Genomic DNA, 22,189 nt, shown 5'->3' on the forward strand with positions numbered 1-22,189 from the left:
TAAAAAATAATAGTCCAGTGTCAGGAGGGGTATACTGGAATGTTACCCTGGGGTCACCATTTCTGGGAGAAATCCCAGGCCTGGTAAGAGATTAATTTGTTCCAGTCTTTCTTATAGCAGGACTCCTGCTACCCACTTTCTCATCTTCCCACCTTTTTGTCTCCATGAGACGAGAATTATAGAACACAGATGTTCTACCAAATATACTTGTCTGTCTTGGTGCAAATGATGCTAGTTTTTAATGAAGAAATAGATTAAAATGTCACTACCGTTGTTTGACTGAATGTGTTGTCATCGGTAGCATAAGATGTGACAGAACCTTAGGTGTGGGTGGTTAACACTTATTTTCCACTTGTATCACAATCATATTTCCATATGTTCCTATAAATTGAAAGGAATACATTGAATTTTCTGGAGGACAGGGGGCCATGGCTGTGTACAGTTAACTGAAATGGAGCCTACCATGTATCTGTGCATCACAGTGTATGGTGACATAGCCTTGTCAGTGTGCCTGAACCTTGAGATTCCTTGTTTGATTAGTTTTGATCACGTGGTGATAAAAGTTTAATTATCTTTTACAAGCAGCAGTTTTCCCAGGAGTTGTCATTGTGACTGTGAATAATTTCTGGAGTACTTTTCATTGCCTTAGACGAGGTGGTGCAGTATGGTGTAGAGTGGGAGAAGCCTGTACACCACAGCAGTGTCTTCAGTCTCACGGACCTCAGCCACACGTTTTGGTGTCTTTAGGAGAGGTTCTTGTGCTGGTGCACCCAACCAGAGAGCTGGGGAGCAGGCACTGTACCCACTGACCTTTCAGGTGCAGTTTGCTTCACCTTCTGGGCTGGCTGCAGTGGCAGGAGGAGCTGGAGCTATTGCTGCTTTGGGTGTTTCAAGCAAGCAGGAGTGAGCTGGCAAGAGCACTGAGTAGAGTCATTGCTCTCGGCTTCAGAGAAACAATAGAATGTCAGTTAAAGGAAAAAACAGGCATGGTTCTTCTACAGAGTACCTCGGCTCTAAGGGTGTTAAGCTTTTCATGGAAACCTGAACACTGGGGAGTTTTGATTTCATGGTGCATTTTCTGTTTAAAAAATTCAGCAACCAGATGTCTTTTTGGTTGGGCTCATTATTTCCGTTGCTACCTTGTTTTTATGTATCTGACATAGAAAATTCAATGTGTCAACATACATTTTCTTGGGGCTGTTTATAATGTGTCTGTTCATGCCCAAGGATCCAGAAATACTATTTGGATCAATTGGTATGTAAATCATTCTCTGCTTTTAAAAGATAGGACATCATTTCTCCAGCAGTAATTTAATCATAGCTTGTTTTTTGTAAATCCACAATACCCTGGCCTAAATTTAATTCAAAGTTTATGTTTCCTAGCTACAGTTCTAGTACTTCAGTTGCCATGAGTAGAAACACCATAAATTAAAAAAAAAAAAAAGTAGACAATAATAAAGAGCTCTTTTATGGGTTAAAGATAGGGCAGAAGCCCCAAGATTTTGTTTTCAGGCATTTGTACAAGACTAAAAATCTGCCAAGTCATACTGTTGTCCAGCACAGATTTTTGGCCAACACAAGTGTATCATGAAATGTTTTTTGTACTTACTGGTCAGCTGAAAACCTGAGAGTTGCGGCTCAATTGCTTTGACATCTATTCCTTTGGCCACAATTAATTTCTCATTAGGTATTCTGCAGAATGACCAATGTTTAGCTTAGGTTAACCAAAACCTTGAGTTTGTTGGTACTGGTTGAATTCAGATTGTGGCCTTAAGCTTGTAAGGATGCCAGTTCCACACTTTGATGTCTGACTAAATGATTTTGATGGGCAAATAACTTCAGTCTTTTACTGGTTTGATCCATTCAAATACAAATTCCTGTAGCAAAGGCCTGTCCTAAGCGGTGGCAGTGGAGCAGTCTGGTGTCCGGGTCAGAGAATGAGCTGCCACATACCTGGGAACATGTTTTCCAGCCTGTCAGTTGAAGCTCTTGACAAACAATAAACAAGATCTGTACCTTGCTATGCCTCTCTGCCTTCAAAGAGGTTTTTCTGGTTAAATAGTGAGATGGTATTAACTTAGGGTGTGAATACAAGTTTAAGTGCTGTGCTGTGAATCTCTCGTATGTCTTTGCTGGCTGGAATGTCGCTGGGTTTTCTGCTTTGGTGTCCGATGTCAGGGACAGCTATGCCTTTGCATTCTGTGTGCGCGTCTCTGTGTGTGGAGGGAGGTGCCTGCCTACCTGGAGCATTGATGGTGGGACATCGTTCTCAGCTTTGCCCATGGTTTCAGGTGTTCAGGTGTCTCCTGTGAGCAACACACAGTACACCTAGGAAAGGCACGTTTATTCCAGAATAGGTATTTCCCCAAAAGGGCTGCGATGGAAAAGCCTTTAAGTGACGACGAACCGCGTGAATTCAGGGCGGTGATGGACGGCTGGCGCTCGCCGTGCCGGCTGCGGGAGGAGGAGCGGGCTGCGCGCTGGGTGTGTGTCCCTGCGGCACCGGCGGCGCGGGGCCGCCAGCGCCGGGACCCGCTGCGCTGCCGGGGGCGGCGGGGTCGCGCCGGGCGAGGCTCCCACCGCCACCGGCCGCCCGTGGATCCGCCTGGCCGAGCGCCCCCGGAGCGCCGGCCCGCCTTCCCCAGGCTGCGGCCGGCGCTGCCCGCTCCCTACGCGCCGGGGCGGGCGGATGGGGGCCGGGGCTGCGGCCCCGCTCCCCGCCGGGTCCCCGCCGCGCCGCGCCCTCCCCCGCGCTCCCGCCGCCTCCCTCCCCTTCCTCCCGCCTCCCCGCCCCCGGCTCCGCATCGCCGCGGCCGGAGCGCACGCCGCCCGCCCGAGGATGCTCCGCGCTTTTGTTCCCCCGCCGCAGGTAGGGCCGGGGCGGCGGGGCCGGGCTGGCCCCGGGCCGGGCGGGGGGCGCGGGGCGGCGGCGGGGCCGGGGCGGCGACGGCGGGGCCGGGAGAGGCGGCGAACAAAAGCGCCGTGCAAAATGGAGCCAGCGGAGAAGGGCTGGACCCCCGCCCTCCCCGCCGCGCATCCCCCCGCCCGGCTGCCGGGGCTCCGGGAGGCGGCATCGCCTCCCGCTGCCGCCGGCGGGGCGTGGGGAGGGAGCGGGGCTGCAGCCGGGGCCGACGGGGAGCGCTGAGCAGGGCGTGGGGATGGAGGGGAGCGGCGGAGGTGGCAGCGCGGGGGAGAGGCGGTTCTGTAAAACACTCTCCCCTTCTCTCTGTCAGCCTTTGGGAGGACTCTCGTCCTGACTCGGTGGAGGTTCCTCTCCCTCTTCCCCAGCCCCTCATCCCTCCTCGGCGCGGCAGCCCACCCAGGAGGGCATCACTATCAGCCCTCTCCGCTGCGCCGGGGAAGTTGCTGACATGCCTGCCGCTGGGTCCCGGTGCAGCGGCAGCGGCGGGGAGCCGGATTTAAAGGGGAATTGTGCTGCAGACAATGCACAGCAGCAGCATCTGGAGCAGCCCTGGGGACTGGAGCTCCGGTTTTGACATTGCTGCACACACAGCACCAGCCGCAATGACAGCAGCTGCCTGGAGTGGCTGCAGGCAGCAGGCAGGAGCATGAAGTAGAGAGATCACTGCAGTGCTCAAGATGAACTCCTCTTTGGTTAGCAACCAGAGTGGCCGGCCCTTCTGTCTCCTGGCCATTAGCTATTTGGAGACCATCAATTTTTGCCTCCTGGAAGTGGTTATTATTGTGTTCCTCATGGTGCTGATTATTTCGGGCAACATTATTGTGATATTTGTCTTTCACTGTGCACCTCTGCTGAACCACCACACCACCAGCTACTTCATCCAGACTATGGCATATGCTGACCTCCTGGTGGGCGTGAGCTGTCTGGTGCCTTCTTTGTCTCTGCTGCACTATCCTATTGTTTTAAGTGAGTCCTTGGTTTGCCAAATCTTCGGTTATGTGGTATCAGTGCTGAAGAGTGTCTCCATGGCCTCCCTGGCCTGCATCAGCATTGACAGATACATTGCCATCACGAAGCCCCTGACCTACAACACGCTGGTTACCCCGTGGAGGCTGCGGATCTGCATATTGACCATTTGGCTCTACTCCTGCCTGGTCTTCTTACCCTCCTTTCACTGGGGAAAGCCTGGATATCACGGGGATGTGTTCCAGTGGTGCGCCAATTCCTGGAACACCGATGCCTATTTCACCCTCTTCATTGTGGTGATGCTCTACGCCCCGGCCGCTTTCATCGTCTGCTTCACCTACTTCAACATCTTCCGCATCTGCCAGCAGCACACCAAGGAGATCAACGAGCGGCGCGTGCGCTTCAGCTCGCAGGACGGGGAGGCTGGGGAGGCCCAGCCCTGCCCGGACAAGCGCTATGCCATGGTCCTCTTCCGCATCACCAGTGTCTTCTACATCCTGTGGCTGCCCTACATCATCTACTTCCTGCTGGAGAGCTCCAACGTCTACAGTAACCGCGTTGCGTCCTTCTTGACCACCTGGCTTGCCATTAGCAACAGTTTCTGCAACTGTGTCATTTACAGTCTCTCCAACAGTGTCTTTCAGAAGGGGCTGAAGCGTCTCTCGGGGGCCATCTGTGCCTCGTGTGCTAGACAGAGGGTAGCTAAGGACTCCTCTACCTCTAGGAGCAAAAGATCTTCCAATGGATGTCATGTCTAGTACACCTGTCAGCTGGACTGGGAAGTGCAGGGACAATTGCGTAGATTGCAAAATAACTTAGATATGATTTTAAGATAACCAGATTTGCAAAAAGGTTTCTGAGAAATGCTGCTGACATAGAAGGATCAGGAGCACATATCGTTGTGGTTTCAGTTTGAAAAATGATTGCTGTGGAGGAGGCTGCGGAGTTTCACCTCCACATTCATTTTAAAGAATAAAGCTGTATCTTGACACTTACCTCTCCAGCTGGTGTGACTGAATGGAGTGGGTGTCTGAGATCTTCGGCAAAATGTAGTCTTTCTTACAGCTTTACTGGGTTCTTCGGAGATTCGTGCTTCACATGTAAATGATAGCTCTGAAGTGGAAATGTCACAGTCTATGGTATATTACAGGGATTTTTTTAATATATGCCAAAGTATATTGACACAATGTTCCAGCGTCAGAACAGAAGGGGCCAAACAATTTGTTTTTCAGTGCTACCTAGACAGGACTTGTAGAACAGGAGTGAACAATGTGAACATTTCAGTGTGAGCTCTGTTAATGAGCCGTGAGTGCAGCGGTGTGGTCTGGGCAGTCGTACTCCTAGGGCTGATCTGGCTTCCGTGCCCCGTTTCCCTGGTAGGATGCATGTTTGGAGCTGAGTGCAGCATCTGTGTTTTCCTGTTTGTTGTGAAGTAAGAAGAAAAGCTTGGATCAGACCAAATTTAGCAGTTAAATAAAATGTGTTTTGATAAGCTAAGAGAAAATACGTGTTGCTTTATGATACCAGAGTTGTGGCAGCCACTCAAGGATGATGCCAATATGTGAAAATTGTTCTCAAACCAGTGGAGAAATGCCGTGGGTTTGTATGTGGAAATTTTCTCAAGAACAACTTTAAAAATAACATGTCCCTTTTTTTTTTTTTTTAATCTAAATTCTTCTGATATTTTACATACTGGAACTTAAGGGGAAAGGAAAGAAAACAATTGTCTTCTAAACAGCTAAAGGAACTATGTTGTAAATTTAACTGTAGTATTTGAGTTATTCATAAGTGCACAGAGCTAAATCAGAGACATTTTTCTTTAGCCTTCATGGGATTAAAGATGGTTCAAATATAGCAGGAGCTAAATCCTGTTGGCAAAAGCATATCTAACTGGTCAGACAGAGGCAATATCTGAGGAACCAAATCTTATTGACCACAGCTTGTTCAAGCTAACCTAGATTAAATGTTTTGAGTACTGTCATGCTGTTAAGAAGGCAGAATGGCCCTCAAATTGTTGACTTTTTCCTAAAGAATATCCTTGTCTTTTTACTATGCCATTTTGGAAATGAAAGTGAACCGAGTATTCCCGTAGTGGTGGATTGCAGTGTCGCCCTGTCCCTGGTGCAGGGCTGTCCCTCTGTCTGTCCTGCTCTGAGAGCAGTTTGTGCCCCCGACCATCTGCCCTCTGTGCCCCTCCTTGTGCTTCCCATCACTGCCTTGGGCTGCTGAGTGGGGAATTCCCTGAGCTCCTCTGGTACAGCTGGTGTGCTCTTAGTCACAGTGGGAATGAAAAAATGATAGGGAAAATAATGTGATATTTTTAGAATTGGGGTAATTCTCTTGGCCAAAGGGAAGGTTTTGTTTTTGTTAAATCGTTTCAAGTCTGTGTTGTTCTAGATCAAGATCATATTTTTAATACTCTGCCCTGTCCCTCCTGCAAACTCCCCCCTCCTCTCTGCTGTGCTGTGATCCCTGGCCTCTCCTCTCCATGCCTTGCCCTGGAGGATACCAGCTTGTTTCTGCCCCATCACATGCCACGATTGCTACAGCCCGACCCCGCTGCCCATCCACATTTGCTCCAGTACAGTCTCGTGGGACTGCCAGTGAGGAAATGGGGAAGGAGAGAGAGCTGCAGGACGAAGCATTCCTGGCATGGCATGTATTTGTCAGCACTCAGTGCTGGTACACTTGAGTTCCTCTCCTGGATATGTGTGTACCTGTTCAGAAGAGGATGGGGCAGAACCCCCTGCTACTGCTGCCTCCTTCTCCTTCTATTGGAGGGCCCTGGGGCAGAGCATTTGAGTGGCATCTTGATCAGCTTCCAGCTAGAATGGATTTCATCCATTGTCAATCCAAAGCTCTCAAGATAAACATCCTCTTCATCTGAGATTTTAAGAGGACAGGTTGTCTAAACCCTGCTGCCTTCACGCCACCATTTCTTGCTCTCTGTAGTAAAGAGCAGGGAGGGGTTTGTGCTGGTTCTCGCAGACACGCCTGGCGTGATGTGCTCGGCAGAGCCGTGGCAGTCGGAATTTTGGTTAGACACAGACAGCCGTGGGGGAGCACAGGGGTGGAGTGACTCACTTGGAAAAGAAGTGGGATAATAATCTCCTGCACATCCTGGCTGATTGTCTCGGGCACTCTGTGGGTGTGATGGCAAAGGTGGGCTTCAGGGAACAATTCAAGGGCTTTAGTCACTCATATCAAAGTGTGTGTGTGTGTGTGGTATTTTTGGAATGGCCTCTCAGGTAAACTCCCTGTAGCCTTTTTTTGACTCTTCACCTTATCTAACATTTCCAAGTCTTTGAAATGATGCAGTGTATCACTGAAATAGCATTTGATTGAACTTCGTAGAAGAGAAGAATCTGCTGGGGCCTAAAATCCTAGAAATAGCAGTTTCAGGTTTAAGTGGAAGCTGCAAAGCAAAGATTGTTGCTTTTAGGGTTTTTTATGGCTAAATAGAGGGTTTAAATAGGAGCATTGTGTGCTAGTTTTTGAAAATTGTGAAAGTTTTTGAAACTGCTAAGGGGTCTAAATCATGGCATAGAGATTTAATTGGAGCTGAAGCAGTTGCTCCTTCAGCCCTGAGCCTGGAATTGCACTTGGAGCGTGGTGGCTGATCCAGATGCATTCTTGCAGCTGTTGCTGCTTTGCAGCAAAGGTTCAGTTCTAACATTCCTGACAGCCAGGCTGTTTTCAGTTGCCTTACTCATTTCCAAGTCTTCCTCAGCTCAGACATTTCCTGTAAGAGGTGAAAATCAGAATCTGGAAGTCTCCAGGAGATAAGGATGGAGAGGAGTTGCAGCAAATTGATGCATTCAAGTTTCATCCACTGTACAGACACTTTTAGTGTTGCCTCATTAGCTTGGTTTTAGTTTCAAATATTTCTCTTTTTGTCTGTGTTAATTTATTGATATTTTAAAGAGTCAAATTACTTTTTTTCCCTCTTAATTTAATGTTGATGTAGTGTGTACAATATGTTTAGATGTTTAAAATATTTATAGCATTTGAGTCTGTTGTCTTCAGTGAAATTGCAGGGGGTGAATTCTGTTCACTGTGCCAGTGGTGGGAAAAATAATTTTGATGGACATGACTTTGTTTCTCAGCAGTGCATTGAACACCTTTTGTCATGCACCCAAAACAGGCACAGGGGTCCTTCCCATCACAGTCCATGCTAGGAATGGTCAGGCAGGAAACTTTCCAGCTGGATCATTTTCATCCTCCACATATGAAATGAATCCACTTCTGGCTCTGTTTTTGTCTGGGTGCTTTGGAAATCAATGGTGAGAGCATGGCACAGATAAATGCCATGCTGAGGTGAGGACAGAAGCCAAATTGCATCTTCATAAAAATGGGGTTGTGATATGATTAAATGAACTAATTTTGAAGTTCCATCTCAGACTATAAATTTATTTTTTATTAGAGTTATCTGCTTCACTTTCAAATTAAGCTGCTGGAAGGTTCAATTTGCAAGATGCAATTCAGTGGCTTTTTTTAGTGCCCTGGGAAGGATTTCTATACTCGCAGCTTCTCAGAAGATGGTAATTTGCTTCATGTAGACATTCTTTAAAAAAAAAAAAAAAAAAAAAAAAGAGATTACTGGAAGTTAGATTGTGATTATGTTGTCATTTCCCAAATATACTGGGAAAGTAGCTGTGAAATATTATTTTTTTATTATCTCAATCAAGGGACAGTATTTTTAAACTCAGCAGAAATCTTCTTTTGTGTTAAACAAAAGTTTTGCTATTATTCTACTCTTAATTTTTTATTAAATGTTACCAGTTTCTACAGTTTTTATTTGTTGTTGGGGGAGTTTGTTTATAAGCTTTTTATCACTCAGAAATATGTTTCTATTACTTGGAGTTCTGACATAGCTCAGTGTCAGAGTGCCAAGGGGCAGTTTTGGATATTTGTCACAAGTCTTTGACAGGAAGAAGGGGGTACAAAGTACTGAGGCACAGAGAATTGCAAGAGACAGAGAATTCCCAATGGCATTGTTCCCTCCCTGTCATATAAACGCTTTGTGTGTGAGAACCCTAAATTTCAGTTTGTCTCTTCTGAAAAAAGACACTTCCAAGGCCCAGATGTGATACAAGGCGGAAACAGTGCAAATTCAATACGCAGATTTTTTGCTATTTATCGTGGTGTTCCCATGTACTGTGATGATCAAGGCAGTAACTCCATGAGTCAGGAAGTCTGAAATATTTCAGTCTGATCTTACTGCACATCAGGGTTTGAAGCTGACAGAACTTCTAAGTCAGGTTGGTGCTTTAAAGAATATTTCTTAGGAACCAGTATGTGAGCACAGGAATCTGCCTTTAGACTATACAAAGAAAGGACCCTTCTAGAATTTTTCTGATTCATCTGTTTTAGATAATTTAATAAGAGGAGGTGGAGGTTTTGAAAGGCTTTTTTTTTGTTGTTGTTTTAGCACATGTTTGGCTGTGAATTTTTGAAGCACCTGCTGAAACTTTTGCCTAACTTGGCCCTTATTTTATTGCTTGGTTTAGAAATGTTTCTTCTTCCCTTCCATGACTCTGCAGAATACAACACATCCTTTCTGTGGTGTCATTCAAGATAAAACTCAGATTTTAATCCAAGTTTATCCAAGTGTTACCTTTGATATTCCCTGCAGGTTGAATGCTGTTGTGTGTATGGGGCTGTGGTCAGGCCAGAGCTGGGGAGGCTGCAGCTGGTTGGGTTTTACAGACTGTCCATCAAAGCAAGCAGCCCTTCTTTTGGGATGGTGGGAGAATGTCCCTCTTCCCTGCAGATAAGTGTGTTCTCCTGCCTTCGGGGCCAATGTCTTACTTCCAGTTGGTGTTTCCATTACTGCCTGTGCTTTGCAGAGGTGCTGCTTCAAAAGATGTTTCTGCACATGAGCAAACACATGACTAAAGTTACGTTTTTGGAAGGGAATAGGTCTAACAAATTAAAATTTAGTAAGTGTAGGACCAGGTGCTGTTTATTCAGAGAAAGAAACCGAAAGTCTGAAAGTTGTGGTGGATGGGAACAAAGAGAGGAAACCTGCTGGAGGTGGGTCAAAACAATGGAGTATTTAATGTGGGTCATTTTCTTCATAATACACACTTTGCAATATGGAGTTTAACTTTCTTGCTTTTGTTTGCTGCTCCCTGAAAGCAGTTCCTCTGAGCCTGGGCTCCCCCACACCCACCCCAAAGGGATTCCCTGCAGACCTGGGGTGATGATCAGCCCCTCATTTCAGTTCAGGTCATGTCAGTCCATGTCATTGTTGTCTGTCTGAGCTGTTCCAGCCACAGGGAGTTAATCTGATGGGATAGACTTTGGTCAGCTTTTCAGTTTTTTTTCCCCTGTGACATTGTTTTCTAGACAGGTGAAATGTTTGTTTATAGAGGCAGCTTCCCTGAGCTGATCACAGGATGTGCAGGCTCTGCTCCCGGAGAGCCCAGGAGGGACCAGCTCCCTTGGGACAGACCTGTTGGTGGGTTGGTAACCAGTAGCTTTATTGGCTGAGAAGTTTTAAGAAGTGCTGAGTGGATGCACATTGCATTAGATGATATTTAGAGTAGGGGTTTAGAGGGACACCTGTGTTTGGAAGGAAGTGACTGGGGAAGGCTCCGCAGGGGGTTGGAACAGAGCAGGCAGTCCTGACTTTCTGTTCTGACTTCCATTTATTAATTTGTAAGATGAGAATAGAAATTTTGTAATTCAAAGCTTTGGCTTCTTTCTGATGGTCATTACTGGAGATCCTTCCGTTAAAAGGTGAAACCAATTTGAGTGGCTCCTCATAAAGATGAACTCAAATCTTGCTGTGCATATGCGAGTCATTCTCAGTGTTACACAGACCACGTGAACCAAGCAATCAAATGCTTAATAAACCAAGTCATTACCTTTATGGTAAATTGAAAAAAGTTCTTCTGGGATTTCAACTGTAAATGAAACCTTGAAAATCAATAATTAGATTAGTAAAGGATGACATTTTAATATGCTGGCAGGAATATAGAGGGATTTGTCAGGGGAAGCAAAACCAGACTTTGCACTAAAGTGGCTTAGGTATATTTATAGTGCTAGTGATTCTGTGTGTGTGTGTGGGATCTTTGGACTATTTTAATATAATGTAAGGCTTTGAGCTTTAGCAAACTCAAGTTGCTCGTTTTATGAAGTTACATTAGTACCACACTGTGAAGTATTTTTAAATATTAGCATTAATGAGTATGGAAAGTATTTCATAAAAACATTTTTTAAAACGTTTTCTGTAGATGCTGTCAAATGAATTGATGTTTAGTGTACAAAGAAAGAAAACCTGAGGGCTGTAAGGTACCTGTATGTTTCTGATCACCTCGGTTTTTGAGGGGTTAGGTATTTCTTGAGGTTAAATTGTCATTAAAACCTACTAAAAATACTGGTGCAGTTAATCCTTTCAGAGAACAGAAAGCAGCATTACCTCCAGCCACGCTTTTGGACTGTCTGAAAGGATTTGCAATCGTTGTATTGTCTTGACAGACTCATGTCTTTAGAAATGCTGTACAGCACAGTCTTTTGCAAGTTCCTATGCTGATACATTTCTCTCCATATGTAACCTTTGAAATCTAGTTTCTATTGTAATTCTAGCATGTAAACACTAGATTCAATTTTGTATTCCTCTAATGAATGCAACAGGATGGAAACACGTTTGCGATTGCTAATGATGAGCTTTTTTACTGTTCTTAATACTCGTGGGTATGTCTTTTCTTCAGGGATTTCAGAATTGTATTCGTACCTTTTTTAATTGTTTTTTTCACATGCTGTTTACAATTAAACCACGAGCATGGGAGGCTGTGCGTGCATGAGCTTTTAGGTTGCTTTGCTGAATGAAATGCAGTGGAGTGATCTTATTTAAAACCTCTCTGTTGCCCAGAGAGGTTGTGGCTGCCCCTGGATCCCTGGAAGTGCCCAGGGCTGGGCTGGACGGGGCTTGGAGCAACCTGGGAGAGTGGAAGGTTTCCCTGCCCATGGCAGGGGTGGCACTGGATGGGCTTTAAGGTCCCTTCCAACTCAAACCATTCCATGGCTCTGTGATGCTCGTTTTTCCTTGTGTCCCACCTGTCTCCTTGCACCTTTCACAGCACCTGGTACATCAGAAGCCACCAGTGGGGTTTTTCTGGTGTGTCCTGTGGAGATCTGACATTGTCAGAGGTTGTTTGGAGGAGTTTTGTTTGGGAGACAATCCAGCTCCTTACACAAGCAGTGTTCCAACTGATAGCTTTTTCCTGAATGTCAGTGAAAAGGCCAAGAGAGATGAAATCACAGGTGAGAATGTGTATGTGTGTGTTTGTAAGAACTTCGTGCACCTTTTAATGCTGGAAATAGTTTTGTATTAAAAGATGAGAAAGAGCTGTGAGTGTGGAACCCCTGCTAGGAAGAAGGATGGGGAAACCTCCATCAAAGCAGATTAGAAAAGCAGACAGGTGAATTAGAGGCAGTCTGACCCTCGAGATCTAATTCTGGGTTAGTTGTGACACAGTGGGGACTGTCTGGGTGGGTTCCTTGATGGTCCTTGGCTCTGCTGGGTCTGCTCTGGCTCAGACAAGGAGGGCTGTTCTCATGCACAAGGCAGCTGAGGAGGAGTTATGTTGGGGCTCCAGAATTACCTGGTTTGTGCCAACTCAGAACTGTTGTTAAAGTACAGGGGAGAGGGGGTTCTTCCACCCCATGGTTTTAATAGACATTTCTGTAGCTAATTTTTCAACTAAGACTACTAATAAGAAAAACTACAGTTGAGCCAAAAATGACAAATGTTACTGAGTTAAAATAATACTTGCATATTTTTAATTATTAAATGGAATTAGATAAATCAGAAGCATGTAAATATCTGACTCTAAATCTTTGCATAATTATTTCCAAGAGGTAATTTTGCTAAGAGCTATTAAAACTCCAAGAAATGTATTGTTCCCTTTTGAGATGGTGTGTATCCCAGCTGTGTCATACATCTCTTGGCTGGTTTCCTTTTTGCTGTAGATGTACATACATATATATATTTGTGTGCTGTGCAGTGTACAGTCACTGCCATGCTAAATTGATTGTTTTCCAATGAATATATCTGTGTGTTTTACATGTGTGTGTATGTATCCCCAGACAAGCAGTTTAACAGGGCAGTGCTTGTACACTCACAGAGTTTAGGGCTTTGTACAATATGTAATTTTAAGAATGTCAATGTGGTTCTTAGCAGATTTTATAAACACTTTTCTGAATCTGTTATCAGCACTCCCCATCCTACAAGAAACTGCACATTTTTCAGTGATTGTTCCACTGGTTACATTTTTGTCTGCCATTTGTTCTGGATTGATGTAATCTTAATACTACTAAAATTTCAAGGGCTGTTGACGCATTTCACATAGCCTGGGATTGCCTGTTCTCCAAATAGATGGATCATGCATCAACAGTACTAAGAAGCCTTACTGTTTTGCCTAAAAGCCTAGCTAATTTATTTAATATTCTCTCTTTAAAGAGAGGTCTCTGGAAGGGGTGGCATATTTTAGGATGCTCCTTCTCTTTAAAGGGAAACTCGGAATTGACTAGCAGTAGTTGTTGATCAGTGATATTATTGTAGCCAAAGGATGCATGGGTGATTTAATAGGAAGTTTTTGCTTCAAGTTTCTTGATGAAATGTAGTGTTCTACAGAGCTGTGTGAAGAGTGTAGTTTTTTATTCTGAAATGCACTTGTACACTTTATTTGAAAGGTCTGAATGGATCATAAATACATTTAAGTAATAAATGATACGTCACATGTTTTCATGGCTTGTCTCGGATGACTTTCCTGTTGCTGTGCTGCTGAAGGTGTGTTCCTTGGCACTGGGTGGGGCTTTCCCCCTTATCTCCATTGCTCTAAATAGTCTTGGAGTGAGTGCAGGGGCAGGAGAAGCTTCCAGCCTGGTGGGTGTTTATGCTTTATCCATACATGCTGCAGGGCACTGTAGGCAAGCTCCTCGCTTTAATTTTCCTGTGGGAAACTTGAGCCCTAAAAGGAAACGAACAGAGCGAAAGGGCTGCATATCACAAGGGATTCACTTTTATTTTTAGAATTGCACTATATTGCCATATTTGGCCTGAAACTATGCTGTATCAATGCACTATTGTATCCAATTGCAGTGTCTAACCAGTCCAAATTTGTCTAAATTATTCAGTTTTTGCTACAAATACTCTTTATCTGTAAATGTTCTGGACAAGTGCTGACTCCAGGTAACACATTCTGCAGGCAGTATTCCTTGTGGGAAGTTAACAAGTACATTACTGTGAAACTGTGGTTTGTGTCACTTCCTTGAGGTCTCAGTAACAGGTGTAATTCCTCCTACCAAAAACTTCTCCAGTGGTTTGGGCAAAAACAAATGCAGGAAGTGCACTCTGTGTAAAAATGAATCTAAATGTTGCTTAATAAAAGTAATTATGGGGATGCCATCAGCCTGCAAAATAGACCTGGTGGCACAGGATCCTGCTAACACTGAAAATAGCTGTCAAAAGACCATTTAATGTATTTGAATGTACAGATCTGCTCAAAATAACTTATCCCCGTCGTGTAATATCACCCCTGCTGCTGCCCATGAAAGCTGCACAGAGTTTTGGCTCTCTCTGTGTGTTGGATCTGCTGGAATCTGGCCCTGGCTTGGTGCACTCCAGGGTGGCTTGTCCATGCCTTGCAGCAACACACCACGTGCTGGTCCCACCCTGGCAAAGCAAGGAAAATTCCAGTGGTGGTCTGAGACTCCAGACCCTTCCCACAGTAATCTCTGACCCCTGGCAGAATTCTTGCAGTCAGTGGGACCTTCCTAAGGAATAACTGGAATGTGGAAATGGATGTGGCAAGAGTGAGAGTCAGGCACAGTTTGGGTTGGTGGTGGGTGTGTCAGATAACTCACCAGTGAGCAAAATTCCACAGTTGGAATCATTCTGGGCATTGGGGCAGGGGGAACCTGAAGTTTGGTCCCCTCGAATTTCTCTATTTTTGTGATGGTTCTGAAGCCAGCCTGTGTCCGGGTCAGGGTTGTTTTATGACCCCAGGGGATTTTCTCCAGGAGCCTGGTGCTACAAGAGCTGATTTTTGGGTGATGAGCCATTTCCAGCAGGCAGCTTCCTCTGTTCTCTGGAGGTTTCTTATTTCATTTTTTTCATCATAAATCTTGTCCTTTAGCAATTCTTTTCTGCAGCTTCTTCATCCTCTTGGGTTTATGTAGTGGATTAGGAGGAATAAACCTGAGCTGCTGAAAACTGCAAGTAGATCAGTCCCAGGAAGAGGGAACTCCAGCTCTTTAATTGTGCCTTAAGCTACAGAAAAAGTAACAGTCTCAATCTGAATATGTTGATCAAGGCTGTAACTCCATGACATGGTTTGCAGATCCCAGGATGCTTCCTGCAAGATCACAAAAATACATGGAAAATATCTTTTAAATGTGTCAGGTTTAAGAGGTGGGAACCAATATGCTTTTTTATATGCAACCTGACAGAATAAATGGGCTTTTTCCCAGCTGGACTGCATCCTGGTTTCCATAATTACTCATGTAGTTTCTGTTTAAATCAACTGGATAGGAAAGTTTCAATATAACTCCCTTAATATTTTAAAGTCCATAAAAGAGAGGGAGGAAGGGCATATTCTGACTCTGAGCATCTACATTTTCATGCTTTCCTTCAGAGCAGCAAACTGTTACGAGAATTTTAATCTTTACTACACTTGCCTCAGTTCTCATGGCTGGTTTCCACTCTGTTTTCTTTATTACTTTCTTTTTCTTCCTGTCATTCTTAGCTTTCTATTTTTCAATCCCAGTTTGTGAAGGGTGTGGGTTCAGAAGGGTTTCCTTCAGTTCCCAGTCCCCTGAAAGCATGAGAAATTGCCCATTGAGCCAATTCTCACAGCAAGGTATAAAAATAGGAGTAAAGAAAAGGTTACACAATGCTTGGATTGCAGCAGTTTGTACTAATGGGGAGATTTCAAAGCCATGGTTTGAAAAACATTTTTTAAACCTTATCATTTCCGTTGATTTTTCTCTTCCCAAGCTGTGTTTCAGCTGCAGGAACTCACGTTGGCTTGCTTGAGGAATTGTGCTGAGACACAGGAGTCAGGAGCTGAGCAAGTCACGCAAAGCCAGAGAGGTCACTAATTAGTTCTCTTTAGCCATAATGAGTGATTCGTTTGAGAATCCTCTCTTAAGAGTTTCCAACCAGATGCTTTTGTCTCTGCTGTTAAATAAGTGGATTAAAAGGCAAGTGGATTTGAGATTATTTTGCCATTGCATCAGAAGACAAGTGACTCTCAGGAAAAGCACTTGTGTAGGACCACAGATGCTGCTGGCAGTGGCCAGAACCTGTGCTCTTGGGAGTGCTTCACTGGAATTCAGTCTTGCAAACTTGTAAGAAGCTAAAAATTATCACTAAGTCTGTATTCACATGTTCAAAGTTTGCAGAGTGGTTTCTGATCTTTGTCTTTCCCTGTTTGCAAACAGCCAGCCATTAGCATAATTGTCTTTGACTTAAAAGGTGTTTATTTATATGAAATTTATTGAGTATTGGATTTTGTTTGTTTCTAATTTCCTTATAATGAGACAGACCTCTTTACCGTGTTAATTATTATCAAATTGGAATGCTGAACAGTACTTTTGATATAATTTCCAAAACAATCTGGTCTTGATTCTAATAGCAGCATAATGCTTTCTTTCCTAATGAAATGTCTGTGTTAAGCCCCAGAGAAGAGCATTAACCTTGGATTAAAATCAGAAGATAAATGAAGCACACTGAAAATGAAGCACACAGTGGTAATTTTGTTGTTCTTTGAAAAATAATTTTGTGAAGAAAAAGAACTACAAGCTGTATTGAATGTTCTTTACACTGATTATGTTGTGCACTTTTTTTACCATCTTTTACTTCTAATCTTTTTCCATTTGCCTAGCAGAAACATAGCTTTTTGGATAGATTAAACTACTTGTTTTTTTACCACTCAGCTTTCCAAATGTCCAAGGCATCTGAAGCTGATGGTGTCAGAGTTATGTAGAGAACAAAGTTCCATCTTCCTCATGCTGCAATCCCAGCTCATACAGGACCTGTCCCTGCATTCCCTCATGTTTTCCTGTGTGACACTCCCTAGGGCTCATACTCATCTGTTTTCTCTAATTGAGTTCTGAGGGGATGAGGAGTGGTCCAGCATTTTGGACAGCTGCTGCCTACAGCTGACTGGGACTCCTGCAGTTGTGAGATACCAGGAGTGTGCCTGGGCAGTGCTGGCATCCAGGAATCTCTGAGGGATGGCAGCATCTGCACTGCCCTGACCTGGAGCACAAATGGGGTGTGTGGGTGTTTGTGTGTGAGCTCCTTCTGCCACTCTCTGACCTCCCCAGATGTGCTGAGGTACCCAAACCTATCCCTACTGTGATCTGAGCTGCCAGCTCTGCTGGGGTACACTGGATCTTGTAAATTTAGAACAGTGCACAGAACCCAGTGCTAGTCTCCCAAGTCTCAATCCTAGCATATTGTAATTTATATTCTTTTGATGTGTTTTAATTTGCACGTTATTTTCTTTTTCTGATAGGAGTCTCCACAAGACAGCGCCATCACCCGAGACATCAATCGAACATTCCCTGCTCACGATTATTTTAAAGATACTGGGGGGGATGGCCAGGACTCCCTGTACAAAATATGCAAGGTATTCTTTAAATTCTTTTGGGCTGGTTTTGCCAACTTGTATTCAACATCAGCAGCAGTGTGACTGTTGGCTGAGAAGAAGGGGGATGTGTTAGCATTGTCTGTCATGGAGACAGCCCCCGGCACCAGGCTCAGGCTCTTCTCCATGGTAGCTGTTGGGCTGTGTCTGGGTATGCGCACGGGAAGCCTAAAGCCCTTCTGGATTTCCCTGCACTGAAGTGTTTGGTGCAAAGCCTTCACATCATTCCTGACCTGTCAGCCTGGATCAAGCTGGACAAACTATGTAACTGGAGATGACTATGTACCTCCATAAAGGTTATAAAGACATAGGCATGCACTGAAGCTGATTATTAAAAGGAAAAAAAAAAGAAAAATGGACAGCTCAGTGTATTCCGGTACTCAGCTGGAATGGTTTAAGCTTCCAGCACTTTATTTTGATTCCTAGGGTTTCTCCCTTTTCCTACCATCCCTGTGCGACCTGTTTAGATATAAAAGCACTCAGATAAGTGGTTTAATAGGCTGCAGCAATGTTGGTGCATCACTGGAACCAGCCACTGCCTCTGTGTATCCCAGTCTGGCTGCCATACAGATTTCCCCTTTGTTAGAATGACAATGGCAGAACTCCATCCATGGGAATTGTATGGAGCTGTGTTCAGTGCATTGTTCTGTTCTATTTGTGTTTGTTATCTTGAGACAGGTACCAGTAAAGTCTTGATTCCTCTTTTAGGCCTACTCTGTGTATGATGAAGAGATTGGCTACTGCCAGGGCCAGTCATTCCTCGCTGCTGTGCTGCTGCTACATGTAAGTGGGGCCTTTACCCTCAGCTGCTCTAGGCTTGTCTAGAACAGACTTGTGAGCTAATAGGCTTGCAGGGCACACATCCACTTATATGTTGGTCAGTAATAAAGTGATTTTAGACAGGGAGGAGTACATTGTTTAAAACTTGCTGTGGTGTTTGTAAGGACTCAGCGTTCATGCCCTTGTGTTCCTGTGCTAGGACCCCTTCCATTCAGGCTTGCACTCGTGAGCAGTAGTAGGCATGGAATTTGTGTGTAAGACAACACTGTAAATGCTTTTGTGACAGGGTTTCAAGGTCAGATTTTAGCTTTTTATAAGATGTTTCCATTGGAATCAGTCAGAAATACAGATGGTGTTTGCCATGTCCTGTATACACAGAGGAGTCCTTAGGACATTGAAGGGGTGTCAGTTCATTAGGTCTCAGTGCAGGCTGTGCTGCCTGTGGGCTGTTGTCCTGTAGGTCTTTGTGCTTCTTGCTTTCAGAGGTTAGGGAAGGATACAATAATACCTTCATATTTTTAAAAGAAACTGTATTATGCTTTTTTAAACTTAATTGTTGTTGATAGAAGTGATCTCATCAGTGTAATATCCTTTAATTGCTGGTGTGTTCAGAAGCTAGAGAGAGATTTATGGTTCTCAGGAGCAAAAGTTTTAGATTCACTCACACTTGGGAAATACAAGAGCATTAGAAATCTGTATTTGTATATTTATAGACTGTTCTGTTTCAAAGTAATGTCTGCTTTTTGTCAGTGTTTCTGTTGCAAGGGTAGTTGGAACTGCAGAGTTCTTGAGCCCAGCAGTGCTTTGAGGTTTCTTTTCCCCAGCTGTTGCTGCCACTGAGGGCTGAGCATGAAGAGTTCTCTGCAGTTTTTGGTGGAAGAGGAAGTCTGGCCTTCAGGGGAAGATTTTCCATACTGTTGTAAAGTCAGGGGACGATACAGAAGAGATTGTAAACTCCATTCTTGTGAAACAAAAGCCAAGTGATTAATGATAACAACCTTTTAGTTCATTGTAACTGTAATCTGAAATATTTCCTAGATGAGCAATTAATTCTTTATTTCCTCACTGAATGAGATAGGGAAGGGAAACGCTTCCTGCTAGAAAACTGAACGCTTTCACTGAAGCAGATGTGCTTGTTTGTAGATTTTCATTGGGTCCCTTGCCTTAGAAAGATTCACTCTCATGACTGAGCCCTGTTTTATTCCAGAGTTCTCTCTTTAACAATGCTTGTGGCTTCTGGGAATAATGTATGCATTTTTAAAAAGGCTAAATTTCAAATAAGTTTCTTTTTATTTGATTCTCTTTGAAGTGTGGCTGCTAGGGAAAATAAATAATAAAAACAAATGTCGCAGAAAAGGAAATTAAGTTTCTGCGAGTCCTTCACTACCAGTTTGGAATGTTTCAGCAGAGTTTTCTGTTTTAATAAACTCCATCTGCAGATTAATAATAGAATACTTGAGATGGATGTTCTGTTTCTTTATAGAAACCAGCAATTGACCTGAAGTCAGACTTCTCTACAGAAATATTAAAACTGAATTTTAAGGGCAGGGGAAAATGTCAAAAACACTGATGAGCTTTGAGTTTTCCTTCAGTTTTTGGCAGAAAAGAGACATTGAACCTTCCCAAACTAGTGCTGAGGTGTGGAACTTCTGTTAACAGTTACTGGTCTCTCTTTATTCTTATAATCTAAGAAATAAACATCAAATGTAATAATGTCATTGGAAAAGGGAAATATATCATTAAGAAAAAGGGAAAGATCCTGTTTAACATCCTTTAGTAATATTGGTTCTGCCTTTTTTTATGTGGGTGACAAAGAATTAGACTGGTCAAAATCTGTAAGATTCAGATTCTGATGAGATCTGGAACAAAGACACCAGGAAACTGCTCTGGTCTTCATGTCTGGAAGATGTATTTTTAGTTGAGTGATTGAGAGGTGGTTTATTCCACTGAAATGCCATTTGCAACACTAAACCTCATTTTGTGTAATAATACTTTTCTTTGCATTTATACTGGATAAAAAAGTAGTGGCAATTCAGCCTTTCAGTCAGAGGGAGAAGGGAGGTTCAGGCAGATTGACCTGATGTGAAAGGTTTTAATGCCCAGTGCTAAATCCACTTTTCCTGTCTCACAGATGCCTGAGGAGCAAGCTTTCAGTGTTCTGGTCAAAATCATGTTTGATTATGGACTCAGGGAACTTTTCAAACAGAACTTTGAAGATTTGCACTGCAAGTTCTATCAGCTGGAGCGCCTCATGCAGGTGGGGCTCACATGGAGGGGTGAAGAGGGGTGCAGTTCAACCCTGGCTGTTTCTCGTGGCATAAATGGTGTTTGTAAGCTGTGAGGAAGGGTGAACGGTGTTTGTAAGCTGTGAGGAAGGGTGAACGGTGTTTGAAAGCTTGAGGAAGGGTGGAGAGTGGGGATATCTCAGGTGTTCTTGCAGAGATCTTGGGAGCAGTGTGGTGCTGCTGAAGGCAGATGTGCCTGACAGCTGGAGTGGCTCTGGTGTCAGCACAGCCACTGCTGGGCAATGCTGAGGCAAATCCCAGGGTCGTGCTGGGCATCCACCCCAGGACAAGCCTTTGGCATCCTTAGGGGTCCCCAGGCCTGTTCCTGTCACACCTGGTGGATGCAGGACCCTGCACTGATGGGCACTCTACATCTTCCTTCTGTAGCTTGGGGGCTCAGTTCCAAAGTAGCCTAAATTAACTTTCAGTGCTTCTGTGTGTTTTACTTTTAGGAATACATTCCTGATCTGTATAACCACTTTCTGGACATCAGCCTTGAAGCACACATGTATGCTTCTCAGTGGTTCCTGACCCTGTTCACTGCAAAATTCCCTCTCTACATGGTCTTCCACATTATTGATTTACTCCTATGTGAGGTATGTGTTATAACTGGGGACTTGCACAGCTCCCAGCTTTTGACAGTTTGTCACTATCTTGGTTCATGTCCTTGTTACTATCTGTTCTCTCAGAGCAAGGCGTGTGATATTTTTATGCAGAAGTGTTACATTTCTGCAATGATAAAGATTCTCAGCATTTTAAAGAAACAAATTAGGAATCAATAGCTACATAAAAGGTTATAATCTTCTATTCCCTATGGCACTGGTGAATCTATGTGAGAAGACTCTGTACAGCATGGTCAGAGCTAATTTACAAATATGTGGGTTCCTCTCTTCTGAAGTCAGGTTGTACACAATGGTGACTGTTTTTCCCCTACCACATTATTGCATGGAGGCCATTGTGTATCAAATGGCCCAGCTAGCTCTCATGCTGGTAATTTAACAAGTTTGCAGCTCTTTCTCATGGAAAACTTGAAGTCTCTCTATATTTCACAAGTTCTATTTAGAGAGCAAAATTCTTTATATTGAGGCGTTGTCTGTAATCATGCATAGAAGAGTGCAAGTGTGTGGGTAAGCAATGTAATTACAGTCAGCACTTATTACCATCAGGGAATAAATCCCATTTTGTACTGAAGCATCCTCGAGTTATTTAATGTTGCTGGGTAACTTTATGCATCCATTCTTCTTGCACTTGTTCCTGTGAAGTGGCTGATTTCCTGCCTTTCCTTCCTGGTCAGTGTTTTTGCCCTTTCCCTGTGTTTGCTGCTTGCTTTGTCCATGTGCCAGTGGAATAGAAAGCAGCAGATGGTATGGAGAAGATCACTTCTGTTTGTTTAGAAACACATTTTCATTTCATAAACAGTAAATGTCCTCACAGAGAAGTTTTAAGGGGTTTTTCACCAATTTAAAGTAATGGTAAAAGAATAACTTAGTGGGAAGAAGAAAGGCAGGATCTTGAAATAAGATGAGCAATGTGTCATGATTATGAGTGGGACCCCCAAAGAAGGTGTGAGC

At 44.0% G+C, this 22,189-nt stretch overlaps 2 protein-coding genes across 5 annotated transcripts in view; both read left to right on the plus strand.

Moving 5' to 3' along the window:
- The window catches only part of RABGAP1 (RAB GTPase activating protein 1), a 61,445-nt gene that overhangs the window by 26,956 nt on the left and 12,300 nt on the right, over positions 1–22,189 (plus strand). For all 4 annotated transcript variants that reach the window (XM_021543671.3, XM_021543672.3, XM_085556351.1 and 1 more), the window contains 4 exons: positions 17,422–17,535; positions 18,262–18,336; positions 20,465–20,590; positions 21,071–21,214. In XM_021543671.3, the coding sequence (XP_021399346.1) occupies positions 17,422–17,535; positions 18,262–18,336; positions 20,465–20,590; positions 21,071–21,214 (459 nt within the window). The remainder of the gene's footprint in view (positions 1–17,421; positions 17,536–18,261; positions 18,337–20,464; positions 20,591–21,070; positions 21,215–22,189) is intronic.
- On the plus strand, positions 2,770–13,646 carry GPR21 (G protein-coupled receptor 21). Its single transcript, XM_021543687.3, has 2 exons — positions 2,770–2,869; positions 3,234–13,646. Exon 2 carries the CDS (start codon positions 3,601–3,603, stop codon positions 4,645–4,647), a length of 1,047 nt encoding a protein of 348 aa, XP_021399362.1. The 5' UTR covers positions 2,770–2,869; positions 3,234–3,600; the 3' UTR covers positions 4,648–13,646.

The sequence above is a fragment of the Lonchura striata genome, chromosome 17, assembly GCF_050655825.1.
Source record: "Lonchura striata isolate lonStrDom1 chromosome 17, ASM5065582v1, whole genome shotgun sequence".
Lineage (NCBI taxonomy): Eukaryota > Metazoa > Chordata > Aves > Passeriformes > Estrildidae > Lonchura > Lonchura striata.